Source organism: Zeus faber (assembly GCF_960531495.2).
Source record: "Zeus faber genome assembly, chromosome: 15".
NCBI classification, from domain to species: Eukaryota; Metazoa; Chordata; class Actinopteri; order Zeiformes; family Zeidae; genus Zeus; species Zeus faber.
This window is the reverse complement of record NC_137194.1, coordinates 15,149,339-15,170,304: the sequence shown is the minus strand read 5'-3', so window position 1 is coordinate 15,170,304 and position 20,966 is coordinate 15,149,339. Positions and strand designations below refer to the sequence as shown.

Genomic DNA, 20,966 nt, shown 5'->3' with positions numbered 1-20,966 from the left:
GTCCAAACTATCAAAGCTCACAAGGGAATTGCTTGTTCCTCGTGTGAAGCTACCAGAAGTTTCAAAGTATGCTCGCGTCCAGATTTGAAAAAAATTGGCCGTGCCTTTACTGATCATTCAAGTAGATGGGAACGCCGTGGCCGTGCTAGGTGGAAACGTAAACACCAGCTTCCTGTGTCGCCCCTAATGTACACAACGGCCACATTCAATAATATTTATGGCTCTGGAACCACTCACCTCTACGCTCTCATTAATGTCTTGTCTTCCAGTCTCACAGGGTTCACTGCTTTTATTCCCATCGTGTTTCGGCATGAACGGAGAAACATGCAAATTATTCTTTGTTTAAAATATTAAATACTTGAAAATATAAACCACGGCCGTTGCATTAGATTTGTTTATTTCACAAAGGATATTCCTATTACAAAGATATCACTTGCAATAAATATGACCTCGATACAGTACAATGTTAACTGCAGCTATGTTGGATACAAAAAAAAAAAAAAAAAAAAGAAGAAAACAAGAAAATGATTAAAATGTTCAAGAGTCACGCACACATGTAAAGTAAAGAAAGAGAAACAAATGATTATGGATATGCAGGTGATGTTCTCTTCCAGAGTTCCAAAAAAGCGAGAACAGCGTTTTGGGGCGGGCGTCAGAAATACTGCTCAGCTCAGTCGATCTCCCGAGGCATGAAACTGTTTCTGTGCTTTCTCTGAACGTCCCCGAAAAAACAAAGGACTAAAACAGCAGCACCGCCTGGTCAGCCCTCCACCGTGCCACCTGATCGTCAGATCAGGTGTGTGTGCGCGTCAGTCAAACACACGGGCAGTGAGGGATACTGTCCTCAAGTGTAAGCACAGAGAGTCTCTCTCTCTCTCTCTCTCTCTCTCTCTCTCTCTCTCTCTCTCTCTCTCTCTCTCTCTCTCTCTCTCTCTCTCTCTCTCTCTCTCTCTCTCTCTCTCTCTCTCTCTCTCTCTCTCTCTCTCTCTCTCTCTCTCTCTCTCTCTCTCTCTCTCTCTCTCTCTCTCTCTCTCTCTCATGGCTGCAGAGGAGTTTAGGACGGGTCTCCGGTTCCCTGGGCATCCTGGCTGGTGGAGCCCTCTCCCTGGGGCGGGGGTGGTGCCCCGGGGTCTCCTTTGGAAAGGGAAACATGTGAACAGCCCAAAAATACTCTGCAAGCAAAAAATAAAGCTCTAATATATCTCTGAATGGTGCTGATGGAAAGGTCAGCCGGGTGGACCGACCAGGCCCGTGGTCTTACCCGCCCGATGGAACAAACATATACCTGTGTTTCCGTTTAAAAATCCTCAAATGCTACGTTTTGGGAGCCGCTGCTATGCGTCAATCCATTCTTACGGTGCCATCTCACCTGCCGGCTTCAGCTCCATCTCCGCCATGTCTTTGGTCAGTTCGCTGGCGCTGCCGGCCGCCGTCCCTTCCCCCGAGATGTCGGGCACGGCGTTCCTGCGGCCCGTACGATCGCAGTTGATGAAGTCCGAATACGACGTCTCCACGTCCATCATCTATCCATGGCAAGAGCTCTCATTACACCTGTTGGGGGGGGGGGGGGGGGAGAGAAACAAATCAGCCTGTTCTATAAAATAAATAAATAAATAAATAAATAAATAAAAAAGGGGCCTCCCTAAGAATGTGTGGCTGTCGTCCGCGCTCTCTCTCGCTGATTATACTGAAGTGGAATCCTGAGGCTGCTGAAGCGCTGCTGAGCGGCTCCAGACACCGTCCGGGAAGTATCGACCACAGCAGATATCACACTCTCTTCCGTCGGCACGGGAGTGAATTGGTAAAAGAACCAGTCTCTCCATAATTGCATTTTCTATTTCTGCAGAGCTACTAATGGCACCGCTGACATTGGTGCTAATTGGCCGTCCTAGTTATGGAAGAAAAACAAAAAGCGGCTCCGAAATCTCCCGAGGCCCAGACTTACACTCTCCCGTAACTGCATTGGTTTGAATTTGCCAAGGATTAAAAAAGGCAGAAGCACCGATCAATAATGGCAAGTGTGTGTTTGTGTGTGGGGGGCAAAGGAATGTGGGGGGGAAGCGGGCTAGCAGCCCCATCAAAGTGTGTATCGAGTCCCCATTTGAGATTCATCGCTCCTTAGTTTCCTGCGCTCAGTCCATTTTTAAGTGGGTCATGGATCCTACCAGCAACAAACACCATCTAGCTGGTGGTTCCTGGGAGACGGGACAAAGGACAGCAAGAAAGACTGCGACAAAATGGAAAAATAACTAAATAAAAGACAGAAGGGAACGCAAAAAAAGATAAATAAAGAAGAAGAAAAAAACAACAACCCTACACTCTAGACTGGGATGATCATTTTCCACGGCTGCAAACACACGAGGCTAGTACAAGATGTGCATACAGTATGGCACGCTAAAGGTCCTCCCTGCTCCTCCCCTCCGATGCCCTCATTCCCATGATCCTTTACGGGGGAAGTCCAGCTACAGCACAGGAGGGCAGAAGGCTGCGGTGTGCGGAACCCACTGGATTAAAGTTGCACTTTTACAGACGGACACGCTGATAAACAACGGTTTAACCTTTAATGGGGGGGGGGGGGGGGGTGTCAGAAGGCATGAGATAAGAAGGAGGAGAGAAGAGAGCAGAGGAGAGTCGGTAGGTCCCTTAGCGGGGCCTGGCGGTTCCCAAAATGTTTTCACTCACATTCCATTGGTATCACTCCAGAAAAAAATAAAAAAAAAGTCCCACACTTGTTTTCCTCTGTGTTGTGCGTGCGCACGGCGTGCCAGAGAGAAGTGCGCGGGGGTCGTTCACGGAGAAGCCGCGGGCCGGAGAGTCGCACCGGCGCTGCTGGAAAATGTCAGCTATTAGACCGCGGACAGTTTCTAATGCTTTTCGAGCGGCACCTAGCCGGACCCCGGGAAATGTCACGCAGCCTGGAGCTGATAGCGTTTCCTCAAGTGCTCCCCCCCGAAGACAAGAGTGTCTCTGTTCCGGATGGAAGTGAGAATGCCTGTTAAGATTGCCATTTAGATGGCGGCTCCCCACAGCCATTACGAAGCCAGGTCGTCGTGGGACGCCAGTTTCGCCGCTCGCTGTGCGTGTGCGACTCCTTGGGAAATGGAACAGGTTGAGCAGGAGTTTGTGATCGGGCCGACATTCTCACCGAGAAGCAGGAACCGCTTTCAGGCACGTGGGACCGCAAACCAGTCCACGCACAAGGGGGTTTTATCCGAGCGTCTCTGTGGACGCTCACCGCGTGGTTTCAAGTGTTCCACTCCGGTGCTTTATTTGTTTATTTTAAAGGATCCCCCATGAGCCGATGCTGATGGTAATCAGCTCGTCTCCCTGGGGTCCACACCTACGACACAACACATTTTAAAGCCAGTCAACACTGAACTTACAACTCATTAAGCGGAACAGAAATATTCAAACTAGCACAGTCATACCTCCTAGTCTGTCATCTGTATGCCAATAGATGCCTCTGCATATTTGTTTTAAAAGATGATTTATTTTTTTACAAGGCGGGATATTCAGGGGTCAATTATTCCAGTTTGTTATGGCTCTGTTAGTGACAGTTTTATTCCAACAAATTAGTCCTGAGGCTAGGTACCATAACATGACCGTCACCGGCATATCCGGTGTTGGCGGCGGTGATGCACGTGGGAGTGCCGTCTAATTTGCATTCTCTCGTTTAATTAGTCGGCTAGCCCGCGCATGTGGATCAGATCCTACCGTGAGATCATTAACACATTTCCACGGAGGATGGATGAAGTGGACAAGGCACCGACGGCAAAAATGCTTTCGCATCACGGCGCGTTTGGTCGCTCGTCTGTCTTTGCCGGCTCAGCCGTAAAAAGAACAGTTTAATGGCCCCGCATCTACAGTTTCCACCTTTGACGCACCAAACTTGCCGGGACACTAAAGTTGTTGAGAAGTGCTGACGGAATGAAGCGTTGTCGATTTTTTGATTTTTATCATGGAAGTCAGCGGATGTCACTCTCGTTTCGGGGCGGAGGACAATCTCATTTCAAACCCCGGGATTTGTTCCGGTACAACAAGAGACGGCGTTAACCGGATATCGGTCATAAGCTGAGCGCCGATATACCAACCGAAACTTGCGATCGAATTACTGATTATTTACGACTCGGAGACCGCGTCCCCCCGTGAAAAAGAAGAGTCTTTGTGTAAGAGGTGGCTTGTGTGTGTGTTTGATTGTGTCTTACAGTCGGAAACCTGACACGGCTGCAGCTGTCAACACGGGACCGGCAAACAAATGTCACCGGCATTTTCACTCTCGACAACAACAACTCAACCCGGGGGGTGGGTCACGGCACCACTTGGGTTGTCTGATGAACTCCGTTTATCCTCACCTTTGCACTGCGGGCGCAAAGTATCCCAAAATGGTACGATGCTTAATATGTAACCAACCTATTTGAACAATACGATGAAAGAATATTGAATATCGCATGTCTCTGTATGATGGTCCTCCGCACTGAGGGGGTCTGAGTGATAACTTCCTTCCACAAAACTCAGAGGTGACACTCGATGTTAAGGTCTCCAAACAGAACTGTAACTACGTGTACGTGTCAAGCGGCAGAGAACCAAAAAAAAAATAAAAAAGAGCGTTCAGGAGGGAGGAGAGGAGAGAGGAGTTGCCGATGGCGTGTTTGAGCGTGAATGGAGGCCAATGTGGGTGAGGCGACGTGCAACTGGAAGAGCGTTTGGCATGACTGACACGAGGAACAGAAAGCCTGTGAGCTCACCGAGGGAGCATGAGTCAGCACGGACCAGGGCCCATTAGGGACGACGGGCTCGCCGCTTCCCCCACGGAGCCTTTTAGGCCCGATTTGTGTGCAATAAACTCACATTATCTGCAATAAGGCCGCACAAAGACCGGTCTCCTTGCTGATTTCCAGGTCCATTAGGGCCTTCTATTGGCAACCAGTTTGAAGTCTGTCAACTCATTTTGCAGCGTTTGTCAAGGGGGAAAAAAGCCTCCGTGTGAATTTGTATCATCTGCCACTCCGAAGCTAACCTTTGACAAATGGCTTTCTAAACTATAACTAGCATAATGCTGATGTATTAAAAAGGTGGATTGATATTTGTAACACACAATATTATGTTTCATCACAAGACAATAGCATAGGCAGAAATAACAGAAAAAGTTTATCTGACGAAAGCTTTCCTCTATTTACCATCAAAACAACACTAAAAGCTTAGCCGATCAACAAATAACCTAACCAAGAGCCCAAAATGATCAGAGTGTTCTGACAGTCGTCTGCGCCCCCGACGGCCAGGCTGACCTCTGATTATTTACCCGAATTAACATCCATTCGGGGCCCTCCCCGGCGAAATGTTCCAAGTTTATGAGGGTGACACAGCGCGAGCGTTTGCGCTTCCCTCCAGCCTGCTGCTGCCTCTCATCCTGGCCCGCGAGGAGGCGTCGGGGTCCAGTCACACTGTGGGAGCAGCTGCTTGGCTGGACTACCAGCCCACTTCAAAGCCAAGGGAGTTGTATTTCTACGCACAGCTAGCACTGTTGTCTTGCTTCCTCTCATAAATAAATGAGGCCCTTTCCATTCAGTGCCGATGTATATCTGTTCCGTATATCCTTCCTCTTTTTACGGGGCCCCCGTTTCCCATGCTGGAGACGGCGGGGGAAACTTGCAGAATAGACACTTCTGCTTAGCGGTCTCATCGCCATTGTTTCCGTGGCCACTGTCAAACTTTTGGAAAAGGTGATGACAAGCATCTCTGGTAGTTCTAATTTAGAAAGAGTCAATGGGGGGCTGGTGGGGTTCACCTCCTCCCCCTCTCAACTGTCTCACACTTAAGTCCCAGGCTGGTTTGTTTGGTCTTTCACACTTACCGAATTGTCACCGACAGTATACACTCCAACATTTAAATTTTTTTCCGTACTTTATGACGGTGAGATGCAGAGAAGGTTGAAAGCCACTCCAATCTAATTGCAGTCCTAATTATCTATCAGCCAACTGATCCCGTGGGCCCGAAGGCATATCAAATCAGTTGGGGAACCAGAGATAAGAAGCCTGACTGAAACTATTAGAGTCAACTACTGTGGGCGAGCTGCGAGTGAACTAATGAATAAAACAAAGGCTCACGGGTGACGCCACTACGTCAGGAAGCTACAACAAAAAAAGAACACTAAAACGCAAACCTGAGGGGACAGTCCGAGGGCAGTCGGGGGTTTGGGACAGCAGGCCGAGTAGTGGCGGGTTGAGTTCACATCTCAGACAATGCCAAAGAAAGAAAGAAGCGGGATATGAATTCCAATGGTATATCACCTGCCTTCCTGCAAGAGATCAATGGTGGAGCAAACAATGGAGGTAGAGGAGGTGGTGGCGCCCACTGGGCAGATGCAGGAGGTTGCAGAAAAGAGTCCAACTATTTTATTTGTTCCTCAAATCAGTGATTTAGCGTAAAACAATACACAAACAGACAAGACCGGGGCTGTGTGATCTCATCCACACTTCCAGCTATGTCACTTGCACATAAGCCGCGTGAGCACAGGAAGCCCTCCATCACTTCCAGAGAATCGGCACATTAGCCTACGGCTGCATCTGGACAGAAATGTGAGCACATGTGGGGGAAACAGCGTTTTTCCTTTTACACGACTATCAACAAAACTGAATTATAAATGATGGACAAACACAGACAGAGAGAGAGAAACGGAAGCTGTGAGCATAATCAACAACAACCAGGTGCCTTAGAACATTTGAGCACAAACACTGCAGTATAATACCGCAGGCAAAGGACTTGAAAATGTTGTTAAAAAAAAAAAAAAAAAAAAAAAAAAAAAAAACATAGCTCGGGCCATGTTTTTAGGTCCATGGCTTTTGTCAAACCCGTTCCCTTGGCAACATCAAGGCTAATCAATATCAGTTGTTACCACGATAAAGCTAATGCCTGACCTTAACACGGAAGCATAGTACAACCTCCAAGTATCCGATAACCAGTGGTGCTAGTACTAGAGGTAAGGGAGTTCAAATCTGTACTGTATACTTTGGGTGTCTGTGACAATAGGGAAACTACAACCCTAATAAGATGCAATTATTCCTGATTTACAGGCTGTAGTGCAGACAATTGGGTTGACGCCCTGTGGGTTCTGCTGCAAGGGGCGAGACGCATGACAATGAGTTTACTGTTGTGCCTCCAGCTACTGGAAAGCCCATGATTGGTACTGGTAGTGGTTTTGTGTGTGTGTGTGTGTGTGTGTGTGTGTGTGTGTGTGTGTATGTGTGTGTGTGTGTGTGTGTGCGCGCGCGCGCGGTCTTATGAGCAGGAATAGAATGGAAGTACCATAGACTTGACCACACACTACATCAGAGTCAGGAGCAGGTGCTTCCATTGACACAAAACCCTTTAGATCCTAAATTCAAAATGATATATAATTTTTTTTTTTTCCAAACTATATTAAGGAAATTCAATGTAAAATATTAACCCAAAAAGTTGTACAGTGGTGTTATCTAAGCAATTAAAACGTTTGTTTTTTTTATGTGCTGCGCTGGGTATACATTTCTTGACGTCACACCTCATCACCATTATGAAAATGCATGCCATCGAAGTCCTGAGATTTAACCTTCATCTCCGGTGTTTTATTACGATATCTGAAGCAAGAAGTGTGTCACCATTAGTTCCTGCGACGATGGTCTTGCTCATTCCATCACTTTTAGTCCTGCCGTTAAACCCTGGTTGTCTGCCTATTTCTGCCCATGCGTTAAACAACATGGGACCCTAACAGGAAGCAGGTGGCTTGTTTGCACGCGTTCTTTATTTCCCAGGCTCCCTGAAAAAGTCCCTTGGGCTGAGAAGGAGGACATGTGGGGACAAGGAGAGGGAGATGAAAGTCAGCGGAGAAGGAAAGGTTTACTACAAGACCTTCTCATCTATTCCAGGATCTCTTATGTCGTCATTACTTCCTTGTAGACTGATAACTAGTACATCTTGGTGCTCCATTTTTGCCCCATCGCCAAAGGAACAACTGCCATGGCTCGTCTCTATAACACCCATTAGAGCGATTTTCACACACACACACACACACACACACACACACACACACACACACACACACACACACACACACACACACACACACACACACACACACACACACACACACACACACACACACACACCAATAGAGCTCAAAGGTGACTGTCCACTTTTTGAACGGCTCTGCTTCCAGAGGTAAAGTTCCCATTCATTCACTCCACTGACGTTTCAGAAAATCTTTATATAAAAGAGTTTTAAGCCTGGAACCCAGCCAACAACTAGGAGATGAATCGTGACCACAAAAGGTTTGATTCGGAGCAAAGCTAATGCTGTATTTGGAAAACTGAAAAAACGCAAAAGGTACAAGACTGTGTACATAATTATTGAAAGAGTGTAGGAACTACTCATCCCATAAACCATTGCGAACAATACCTTTCAAACGACTTCCAACCTAACGATAGTTTAGCGCGCTTCCTCTTGAATTCTTGAACCTTTGTCATTATTATAGTGTTAGCATTAGGGATGCAAATTTAAAGGAATTTCCTTAATGGATAGATGTTAAAATTAACAAACAATCTTTGATTCATTGAAAACATAAAAGCTAATGATGTCACCAGGGGGTGGGGCGCCATGGCCTGTGGGGAGCCACTCAACGTTGCGACGTGGCGCGAGGAAAGTTTCTCCTCGTTCCATTTCATTTCAAAACAGAGAAGTTCGAGGCAAGCCTCGCCGAGCTGGTTTGTGCATACAGGAATATTTACGACTCATCTTTGCATGAGTGAAAATATTTTAACTTTTTGCTGTCCTCTGCGATTGAATGATATATAATAACAGAATAATTTGCCTCCACTGTGCACTTTTTTCTAAACTGCCCCCTGTCGTTGGTGAGTACTAGCCAACAGTGACGTTTGCAGTGCGGTAAACATTTCCATGGTAACAGCGAACTCCACCAATAAGAGACGTTGCTGTTACACTGTAGGATTGTGGGTAGTGTAGTACTTTTCCACGACATTGCGAATAAAACATGTTTTTCTTAAAACAAGGCTGATATCATAAGGACTTGCGGATTCTATAGGAGCATATACCACTGTTTCACAATCTCATAGTTCGTGGTAAGTCTACCTTGGATGGTTAAGACATAATGGCTAATAATCAAAATCCTCTATTCAGAATATGAATGAGATTTCACTTCGGGAAACTCACTGTTGAGCTCTGTATGCTTTATAATTAGCACTGCATGGTAATAAAAAGCTGTGGTACGGATTTGGTCAGAAAACTTCTCTATTCCTACATGGAGATCCGAAGATGTCCTCGGTGTGTGTGTGTGTGTGTGTGTGTGTGTGTGTGTGTGTGTGTGTGTGTGTGTGGCTCACCAAGTAATGCAACTGAAATGCATCATCACGCTCTTCTCCCACACATTCAGGAGGATGTGGGCGTCATGTGATTCGATTTGCTGAGGGTTGATGGGGAGAGATAGCTGGCGCACAACAGCCTTCCCGAAAAGCAAATATGAAGCGCACAAAGGAAAATGAGACTGCTTGTCCCCCATTGAATGCAATGTAAACACTCCAAATATGTAATAATGCCAGATTATTTTATGGCGCCATCTAAGAACTGGAGTTTATATCGTTTTTTTCCCCCAGTCGTTTTCTATTCCATTTTAAAATTGATTTGTCTACCGCTCCCAATGAAAGGTTGTAGAAAAGTCGAGCCAAATGAGCTTGTCACCGTTTGGATGTCGAGATAGAAAACCCAGATGTGTTAGACCGTCGTATTCACAAACAATTAGTAAACAGAGGAAATGTATGAGGATGCGGCCCTGAGAAAGAATTTGGAAGACAAACAAGAAATTGAGAAAGCCTTTGATGCAATTTAGCAGGACAGTCCCCGGTCATGGTCTTTGTCAGTGGCTTAATGCAACAGATTTCATCTGGGACGAAATATGATTTTGCTTATAACAAAATTATTTTGTTCAAGTAAAGTCGATGTCGCCGGCACTGACTAACGCTAAAGAAAATGTGCCTTCATGTGACTGCAAGAGGAAAAAAAAAAAGCAAAACTAAACATGGATACCTGGAGTCATAAATTAGGGTGACTATACAGTATTGTGCTGTGGTGAAAAGAAGCCAGTGTGCGACCAGGGTTGAAAAGACCAAATTTGTTTACGTTATCAGGGAGTTTTAGCAGTGCCCAATAATATTTTGGTATGAAAGGGCGGGGATCACAGCAGACCCCCGTAGGCCATTGTGAAGAAACTTGCTGCCTCCCCGAGAAGAAGTAAGTGAGCTAAAATGGGAAATGAATTCCTCTACGCACAGGGCAAGGAATGTGGTTGGGGGCCGATGCGGTTCAGCAGACTGAAAAAAGAGCAATCTAGCCTACTAAAAGGAGAACACATAGAAACCATGATTGGACACTGGGAAGAAGTAGAAAAATAGAATTCTCAAGATGTCCGCATATTTCAGAATGTCATGCCAGATGGTGAGTTATGTTTTCATTTAGAAGCTTTTTTTAGATTTAGCAGCTTAGATTAAAATACCTTTGGTGTGAATATTAATGTATTACTTTAAGCAGCAATTAAAAAAATAAAAATTAAAAATTAAAAACCCACATTTTGTTAAAACAAAGGTGAAAAGTACTTGAACATTTTAAATCCATATTACTTTCAAAGTCTGTGAACAACTGTCATTTTCCACATTATATTACATTTTATCTCAGGCAAAAAGGGCACTCTAATGAGAAAACACGTTCCAGAGTTCCGTCAAGTTCCTGACACATCGCTCTGTCAGAACGGGCTGATGTGCTGTCTTCAAATCTATGTGAACGGTCTCTGGGCAGCGAGTTGTATCTGGACCAAATCAGGTGAACCAATTCTTTAAATAGATCACTATTTTTATCCAAACGCAAATTAACAGCTCTTCCTTATTACCAAAATGCCTCGAGCCTCGCTGCCTCAATTTACCACTAAAATTGTAATATTTTCAGACTGGCAGGGTTTCATTAATAATAAAACAAACAAAAAAAAACAAAACTGTCATTCCGGCACATTACTGGAGATAATAAAACTGAGGGTGGGTAATGGAAAAAGGAAAATGCTGTGTGACAAGAACAAAATCTAATGACGACGAAGGAAAAACAGCGGAGAGAAAACACGGGGAACGGCAGCGATACAGCAAACCCGCGTGCTCTCGGTGGGCTCCACGCTGGTTTGCAGTGCGGGCGTATAGGGGTCCTAATGTTCTCAGGCTAATCATGTTACCGCTGGCAGCTCTCAGCAGGAGCAGATATGACATCCATTTGCTGGAGGAGTTGGACGAGGAGGAGTTGGGAGAGGAGAGTGTTGTTAATGTCACGCCACAGATTACCAGGAACTGCGACCGCGCCTCCCCGTTATTTGCCGTCGAACCGCCGTCAGTGTGTGCGTAGCCAGTGTCTCTGAGTGGTGTAGTTGTGCACAGCACACACCAGGCCTGAAGGCCCTCCGAGTGATTAGCCTGACAGGAGGCAGTAGAAAACGACCGAACGGGTAAAATGAATCATGGTTTACCCGGGTTAAACGCGCTAATTTTAGGCGATTGGCGCCTTCCCCATTGCCAGGAGAAATGCTGGGGGGGGTTCCTGGCGTCTCACGTTCGACGTCAAGTCCCAGCGTGATTGGGAACGAAACAGTAGAGGAGACAGCAACTTAGAAAAAACAACAACATAATACTGTAAAACTTATATATATATATATATTTTGACCCGTTCAAAAGAATCGTAGCGTTTGTGGACGATCCACCACTCCAGTAGAAGCAGCGTGAAGCATCTATGCTGAAGGAGGGGGGCAGGCGGGGGTGCAGGCGGTGGGGAGCAGAGTCGCGCCTCCGGTTCGGAGACCAGCTTGTGATCCCCTCACGCACAAAATGTCATGGTCCCACTCGCGGGGGGGTGGGAAAGTCAATAACTTCCGATTTTGATTTTCGATTCTAAATCGGATATGAAATAATACACGGATATTCGTGTCTATTAACGCGCCGACGTCCGGAATTTCAGCGCAAGTCACACCGTGCCCTTAAAATGGCCAAACCGAGCGGGTCGACCAGGGTTGGTTCGTCTTGTTTACATCAGAGCCGGTCGGAGGTGGAGCCGATTAAAACCTGTGTCTCTTGCAGAGTCATTTGACCCGGGACTGAAACCCGGGGTTTTCCTTTGCCACTGATGACAAATGCCGGATGTTAGCGGTTTTTGGCACAGTGGGAAAGGAATAATATTCAGCTACTCAGAGTGTGGATACAGCCAACAGGGGCGCGCGTGTGTGCGTGTGCGTGCGTCTTTCTACTTGGACTGGTCTTCTTTGAATCATTGCACGCTCGGTGCTGGCCATTTTGGAAGATGGAGGAGGCCAAGTTTGGTTGCTGGTGCAACAGGGAGAGAAGAGTGCAACGGGAATGGGTAATGGCTACGACACGAGAAGATGTTTTTTTTTTTGTTGTTTTTTTTTTACAAAAGCACACTATAATTAAGATTCCAGAGAGTTGTTTGCCCCAGGGTGCCATCTCAAACATGTAATCTATGTTTCTTGTCTGTCCACCTGAGGAGTTAGAAGAGCACTGCTCAGATTAAACTCGCTTTTCCTATGTGTTGTTGGACAGAATTAACTGTATATAAAAGATTGTGGTATACATTTCGCAGACTACTTGTTTGGGACAATTGTTTTCCCTCCAGCTGTGAAGCAACAAGAAAGCACACGTTAAGCCCAACTAAGCGCTTGATATCCATGACATTCAAACATGTGGGGATATCTAGTTACTGCTGCTGATAAAATACGATCACTGATGGTTAAACTGATAGGTGGGTTTGTCGCGTTATCTTACTACAGCAGCCACAACCGCGGGTGGTTTTATTTAATCCATTCTAAATTAAATGAAACGTCCGCCGGCCAAAGAGATGTCGCAGAATATTGCCCGTTCCAAACCAGCTACTCTGAATGAAAAGGGGTTAAAAACCGGACGGAAGCCAATGTTTGTTTTCACCAGTTTCCCATGCCCAAGAAGACTGGCGGCATCCCAGCAACACTAGGGAGAGGGGGAGCTCCACAGCTTGCCGAATCTTCAGGCATTATCTCCATCCTTTATCATGTAAAACTCACCCGGGGAGCAGCGGTCCAAGCAAAGCTGGGGTTTTGTTTTTTTGTTCGTCCTCCTTTCAGGCGGCCCTAAAATCACCTTAATGCCCCCGCACAAGTTTCCCCAAACTGAAAGACACGAGGAAAATAATTTGCTCAGAGCCATGTGTGTGTGTGTGTGTGAGCGAGAGAAGGAGGCAGGGAGAGATAAAGGTGACAGAAGAGATTAGACCCTTTTTTAAGGAGATGTGGGACTAGTGGGAACCGCACGCACCCCGTCGCAGACACAGAATTCAACAGAAATACATCAACACATCAACACATATATTATAACAAACCGCAGTTAAATCCCCGCCCGTTCACCCAAAGCACTTAAGCGCATCGATTCCCAGTGGGGTTTTTTTCCTCCCCCGGATCAAGGATCCTCCACAAATCATTGCACGAGTTGAAGTATCTTTTTTTTTTTTTTTGCTGGGGACCCCCTGGAACGACCGCCGGGGGGTCCGCGGACCCCACGTTGAGAACGACCGCTTTAGACTATTCGACACCCTTAAAAATGTGCATTTGCCAACACTTCGTGAATTGAATGACGTGGAAGTTACCCAGAGACCATTTACACGCGTGGAGACGAGCCCAAACGACGACGCCCCCCCCCCTAGGTCAACACAGTAGACTGTATAAGATGGAGACTAACCTTGGTTCGTCCCTCCTGTTATATCCACTTGTTAACAACGCAGCTTCGTCGCCGATCGCTCGGTAACTTTCCAGCTGAGGGACCGGGCTCGGCGTCTTCACCCACCTCCGCCGCCTCCCCCGCGTGCGTGTGTGTGTGTGTGTGTGTGTGTGTGTTCGCCCCGGGAAACCTGCGACAAAAACTCCGCTGGAGAAGCAACTCGGATGTTACTCCAGGAACCTTCGGCAAACAATGAGGAATAGTGACGCGAGGCCCGCGGAGGAGTCGCCGGTGGCGAACGAAACCCGAGAGTCGGGAGTCACGCCGGGAGGGGGGGGGGGGGGGGGGGGGAGTGGGCGAGCGGGTTCACGTTCCACTCAAACTGAGGAGAACGAAGGAAAAACGGTCGAAGGCGTTTTGGCAAAATTCGTTTCGAATCGGATTCGAGGCTGTCACACTCCACCACAATATTGATGGGGGAAAAAAAATGGGATATTGATGAAAAATGTGTTTTGGCAGAAGTAAGTGATCTCTCTGCCCAAATACACATTTCTGAGAGGATTGGTTTCTGAACGATTGTCTTGAGATCCGTCCCGCCGGAATCAGTCGTTTTGACCGCATTCAAAGTTCTCCCGTGAGACTCGCGTGACCAACATACGCCGACCCCACGCGCGTTGCGTTTCATCCGACTGAATCTTTTTTTTTGTTTTGTTTTTGTTTTTGTTTTGTTTTTGTTTTCGTCTGAGTGACCCGTCGTGAACCGAATCCGTAAAACGGGATCGAAGCTTCCACCACTAATCGGCAAACGCCGCGGAAAGGTGACGTCTTCAAACAGCTGTTTCCAAAATGGAGTTGTCCGTCTCAGCCAATCAGAGCGCTCCTCGGGGGTCGCGCGGACAAAGGAAGCTGGAAGCCACCGTCCGCCGAGGGCCGTGGGCGTGTGTCAGAAAGTTAACGTTTATACATTTAGTACATTTTTTTTTTAAGGCATTGTAAAACTCTATTATCCAATACGGTGTTGTGTATTTAAGTAGAAGTACCGTGAGTATCATTGTAGCTGGAGAACAAGGTGACGCTTCTATGCAGCGTTATTTAAACGCTTTCCCTTGGGCCGGTGTCAGGAATTAGAGTGGATCAAAACACTTTTCCAAAGGAAACTACATGGATTATTATTATTGTTTTTTTGGGGGAATTTTCGGCAAGTAAATATTAGGTTCAGCGGTAGGCTTCGGGTGTTGTAACAGCTGAAAAATGTACTATTACGCCGATTAACTTGAATGATTTTGACAAAAAGGATTATGGATAAATAGAAAGACACCGTGTTCCGTGTCAATGTTAATGTATTGAAATTAAGACCTCATACATCTTACTTTGAGACTAATACATTTTGAGACTTAACGTTTCTCAAATTGAATGTACGACATTGAAGGGCATTTTAAGGACACCCTGTTGGCTGCAAGCAAGGGAAACAAATCTATACAAAGAAGACCAAAACATGAACATTCGCGCATAATCATTTTAAAATTAGTTTATTCTCTTCACTGTTTTTAACATCTTTAAATAGAGTGTAATAACCATTGCACTGTTTAAAAAAAAAAGTACTTGACATATTTATTATTAACTTTAACAGATGCAACATCATTTGACACTTCTAATCTCTAGATGCCTCTTTTTGAGATTTGGCAAAAAAACAACAACAACAAAAAAGACAGCTATGATGTTTGTAGTTAGTGCTAAAACACCTAAACTGCCCAACTGTAACATCTGCAAACGGTACTATGTATGCCTGGGTTAAGACTGAGTGATGAGAGACAGGCAAGTGGTTCAATGATATGCAAACCATAACATAAGGCAGACTATTTGAAAAAGAAAAAAATCAACTGTTTAGAATAAAAAAAAACATGACACACACGTGCACGTTGGGGATTAAACTGAAACTTATTTCTGTAATTGTAAACCGCCAGTATCACCCATTTACAGGTTCCAACCCAAGAGTATTGATTCTTATGCAACTGAGGAGAGTTCACATAAAAATTGCTTTGGTATAGACAAAAAAGCATTTATCATACTATCATACTGTCTTGCAGAACCGTTTTTAACAGATTAAGGCAATATGTAAATGCTTGCAAAGGAATTTAGAATCTATGTTTGAGGAGTTGCAGGGCAATATGACAGTGCAGATACTACATGTTACATGCTGCTACTGTGTTTATATAATGAGCACATTTAAGAAACATTGTTTTGGAAAGCTTTTTAAGAGGTCTTCCTTAGTTCCTTAATTAAATAAGAGGGAATACATTTGTACGGGGGAACCGATAGTAGAAGCCTATCTCCGGCTAATCTAATACATGTCCATGTATCTGCACAAGAAAGACAAAAGCATCTCTGCCAGAGCCTGAAGCTGCCGTCAAAAAAAATTAAGAGAATGCTGTGAGACGTTTAGAGCAGGGAGCACATTTTGTGCCGTGTAGTGTAGTTTGGTTAGTAAAATCAAAAATGTGCAATATTGGCAACTTGCCCTGTAGAACCTGTTTCAAAAGAAACCAAAAAAAAATGTCATCACAGTGTGACGATGCGTTAGTAACAGTAGTACAGTTGTGAACGCAGCCCCCTGAAGGTATCGTCGTCCTGCCCACTGGTCTGTTCCCCTTCAAACAGCATGTTGTCTGGAAGCATAGCCCCCTCTAGTGGATCGGGCTGGCAGAACTCCACTATAAATTCCTCCTCCGAGTCCAGCAGCATTCTTGACCACGCTGACATATCTAGGTTGCCCGCAATCCCGCCGTATTCCTCGGGCAGAACCGAACGGGGGACATTCCGGTGAAGGGAACGCAGGTCTGAACCATGGAGGACGTACTGAGCAGCGAGATGGAAAGACCATGTGACAGTGAAGTCATCATCAGACTCCAAATCAGATTCATTCTTGACAGACACACACCAGGCCTCCATCAAAGAATTCTAGCAAACATATGTTTGTGGATCTTTCTCTGCTAGAAATTCATTATTTCAGATTCAAGAGAAGATATAATGTTTTGTGTACACCAAAATATCACTGGCAAACAGAGCAATACAATGCATTAAAAAAAGACACAATTCCTTGAGATTGGGAGTGTAAAACATGAAACATGGGGCTTTTGGTGACAATTCAAGAAATAATACTCACCCTTTCTGCCATCTTTTCCTTTAGAAAAGGCTTAATTATTGCAAAGATCCCTTTGAAAATCCTGGGCTCATTAATTATGTTAACTGCCTTTATTCTGATTGGGAATCCATCCTGTGAATTCAAGGAGAAAATCATATGTGTTACACAGCCAACTGGTGTTTGCAAACAAATAGTTAATGCAATTGGTATGTGGTTATACAAATGTTAACATAGTCTAAAAAATGTACACATTCTTGTTATGCACTAGGACGCTATTAATGGATTGAGCATAAATCGCAGCAATTTGGTAAAATTGCAAGTTCTCGCAAATATAGGGGAGAGCGGGATTTCCAGTTGGTTTAATGTTTAATGAAAATATGAAATGAGATGAGATGATTGAAATGACTGTGGTAATCTTTGACAATAAGCAAAGGGACTTTCGGTCTTGACCCCTTCACATGCCACTTTAATGCACATATCTGTATATACATAATTGCCTATTCCATATACATAAGCATATTCCCTCTATCTATTCCATTTTATTTCATTTTATTTTTATTGTATTTTATTTTATTCTATATATTTTTATATCTATATATATATATTTTTTATTTTTCCTAGGACATATTGTGTGTTATAACCGGGTGCGTTGCATTACATTTCACTGCATATATGTATGTAAGTATGTATATATAAGTGACAAATAAAAATCTTGAATCTTGAATCTTGAATCATTAAGGTGAAGTTTTACCATCGCAGCTTCTTACCTGGAGAATGCTCACTACTTTTTTGGCAAGGAAGGGGCCTGGATTGGATGCTTGAGACATTCCCACTCCCGTGTAGTCCGCTAAGATGACAATACCATTCACTTGAGTTTCCTCAGGCTGGATCAGCTTCTCCAGAGTCAGATAAAGGGCCCTCACGTTGTCAACAAAAGGATAGTCGTTGGGTTTCCACTTCCCTGGAAGAAAAAGATTTGACACGGCATCACACACCATCATCATCGCCCGTCCCTTATGAATAGTCAGAAAAAGGCTATTAATCCATTCAGTACAGTTTAAGATCTAACATTATGTCCTTAGGGTCTAAAATGGCACTATGAATCAGAAAAGTGGATAAATGTGGCTCCTACCCGGCCGAAGACAGAGGATGTATCTTCCATTAGGGTCGGGGTGCGGCAGAACGGTCAGAAACCCCAGGTCCAGTACGTGCTTCACGGTGGACGGCTTGAGGTCCTGGAACACCTCTGGCCAAGCCTTCCGACCTGCGTGGTAATTCAGCAGCAGCTCCAGGGCGCGGTCGTAGTCAAACTTCCTGGCGCGCAGGAAGCGCAAGAGGAAAGCGTCATCAAGCCTGGTCCTTAGATTTGGCTGGTCCTTTCGTGGTTGTGTAGAAAAAGCAAGAGGTCAGCTACGAATTAAACATAATTAAATTAGATGGTCAAGAGTTACCTTTTCTAGGGTAATATAATCAATATTTATCATTATTGACCCTTCAGATCATAGAAGTAATTCAAACTGTCTCAACAATTAATAAAACATGTCTTTAATTCTTCTAGTCCATCACATATTTCAGGCTCAATAAAGTATCTCCTTAATCGCTGACTAATGGAAGGAACAGTATGTTACACAGGCTGGACACAATACAAAACCTTGAGGATCATGTCTCTCAGTGCTTGGACATCTCGAAGACGCCACTCGGGTTTCTCCTGGAGCTCCTCGCGTGCCTTCGCCACCAGCTCCGGGGTGAGGGTGCAGGAGTAGATGGGAGGAGGCGGCGCGGGGAACCAGCTGTCCTCTGCGGCTGCGGACGGCTCCGCGGGTGGAGAGCTGAGACTGATGGATTCATGCTGATCAGCCATGGACGGACTGTGCATTCCTGAATGGAAAGCAATAGACGGACACTGTCATTCCAAAATCTTTGCTGTCAAAAGGGGGGGGGGAAGCCACGATCACATTAACTTGCTTAAAAAAAATACCAATTAAGCCCAATTAGTATATAACCTTTCGAGGTAGTATTCCATGTATCACTGTTTTACCGTGAAGCACTGTGAGCAGCATCCCATGTATGAAAGGTGCTACATAAACAAACTATATTATTAAATCAAACGCAATTTTGTAATGCAAGTGTGCATTCAGGCGATGTTGGTTGACCAACGCGATCGAAATAAAATGCGGATGTAAATAAACGAGTTGATTACATTTTCCTTGGAACTCGCTAATTCAACCTGACCGGACCCAATGCGAAGGGATGACTGAATATGAACTGTGAACCTGTCTAAACAGGCGTGTGTCCACTGACCTGGGAGTACGGATCTCTAACTCTAGCATATATCGGGCCTTGATTAAATTGTTGCGCAAATCCATACAAGCAACAACGATGTGTTTAAAAAAAAAAAAAAAGCAACAACAACAACAACAACAACAACAACAGACACCCAACCTGTCAGAGAAACCCCGGGGCTGTTGTACTTCCGGGTAGGGCCACGGCGCTCTCCGATTGGTCCTCCGGCGCCACGTGTCGCGTGTGACGTCGCCCCGCGTCTCCCGTTTGTTGGGCACCGCCGCGTCGTGTTTTTTCGTCACGCCGAACTAATACGACGTGTACGTTTCGAGAGCGGCTCACAACACGTTGCAAGAACGCGTCCAGGGTTTAGACGAGGTGCCGTCGTCATGACAAGCTCCTTTTTTCTTTAAATATTGCCGCGGTTCAATTGTAGAGTCGCCGAATTCTGACTTGGTATCTGCAAACATGTGCCATAGTTGACATGTTTAGAATAGATTCGACCAAGTGCATTTTCATTTCCATCCGTCTTGGTAAATCTTGTTGCATTTTTATACAGACAGTTGGCATAAAACACACTATAATTATACGGAATATTAAATAAAAATGTGTTATGCAGCGATAAGTTAGACGGTCGCGGAAGGGGCTCTACAGTAAGTGGCAGCGTTGTTGCAAGGGCTGGGATATTCTGCACAGGATGAATACATATGTAGACAGGATGAATGAAAGCATGTGTTCGATACGGACGTGGATAGCAATGGATGAATAAATAAAATCGTAAATTATTAAGTCAAATGCTGTAGATGGCAGAATTGCACAACCTACCATTATTCATGCCGCAGCACACGCCCCCCCCCCAGGTAGATGCCATATAATTTGCTGGTGGAATAAAAATTCTAGTGTCTTTTACATTACATTATGTCATTGTGCAGACGCTTTTGTCCAAAGCAATTTACAATAAGTAATGTATTTGAATGGGTTTTGTTTTTTTTAGGAGGTTGCGGGGCATTCTAGTAAATAATATTTAATAGCATAATGATTTAATCGTTTTTCATACTTTATTGGTAGACATGATTTTGTCCAAAATTCCTGTCTGTACCCCAGGTACGACGATCAAAACAGTTGTTACTGTACATTATTTTCATCGGGGTTATGGTATCCCCCACGGAATCTCTCGAAAGACCCCTGGGTGTCCCCAGACTCCCACGTTGAGAACCACTGGTCTCGTGTGTAACTTCCAACGTAAGGATATTTCCCGATAGCGACTTGTCGAACAAGACATTATAAACCAACATTTGCTCAAGTGGAGAATTTTTCGGGCCTTTTGCTTTGAAGCTGTATCCCTGCCTCCTAATCTGTCTGTCTGCTATCTGTGATGGCTTTACGACATTTTATCAGTTTGAAGCAATACTCACCAAGTATCAATGACCTGACAGCGCTGCCACGTTGGATCCACTTTTTTTTTTTCTTTTTTTTTCCCAACATGCAGCAAACAAACCGCTGGGTTGTTTTAAACACGTGCACTTTTATGGATTTGTGAGTCATTAAGATTGTACATTTTGTTGTAACCCCCCCCCCGTTACAAAGTCTTTGCAAACAGGTTTCTACAAAGAAGGGTCAGGAGCAGGATTAAGTGTAAAAATAGACCTTGAAGTTTTATTTATTCATTTTCACATTGAAAGGTGAAACATTTCTTATCTTTTGTAAGGCAGTATAGGTTTCGAGGCACATTTTATTCTGTCAGTTAAACCATGAAAACATACTTATGC

General features: G+C 44.9%; 2 protein-coding genes across 2 annotated transcripts; both read right to left on the bottom strand.

The window, feature by feature from the left end:
* Window positions 1-390: 390 nt before the first annotated feature.
* On the bottom strand, window positions 391-14,011 carry pkig (protein kinase (cAMP-dependent, catalytic) inhibitor gamma). The gene is made up of 3 exons (XM_080015762.1): window positions 13,794-14,011; window positions 1,370-1,551; window positions 391-1,134 (listed from the first exon to the last, which is right to left on the bottom strand). Exons 2-3 carry the CDS (start codon window positions 1,521-1,523, stop codon window positions 1,055-1,057), a joined length of 234 nt encoding a protein of 77 aa, XP_079871888.1. The 5' UTR covers window positions 1,524-1,551; window positions 13,794-14,011; the 3' UTR covers window positions 391-1,054.
* A 1,273-nt stretch (window positions 14,012-15,284) lies between these two features.
* Window positions 15,285-18,775, bottom strand: ttpal (tocopherol (alpha) transfer protein-like; the record flags this gene model as incomplete). The annotated part of the gene is made up of 5 exons (XM_080014691.1): window positions 15,285-16,628; window positions 16,936-17,046; window positions 17,682-17,875; window positions 18,047-18,290; window positions 18,566-18,775. The coding sequence occupies 5 exons, from the start codon at window positions 18,773-18,775 to the stop codon at window positions 16,350-16,352; spliced, it is 1,038 nt and encodes a 345-aa protein (XP_079870817.1). The 3' UTR covers window positions 15,285-16,349.
* Between the last annotated feature and the right edge of the window lie 2,191 nt (window positions 18,776-20,966).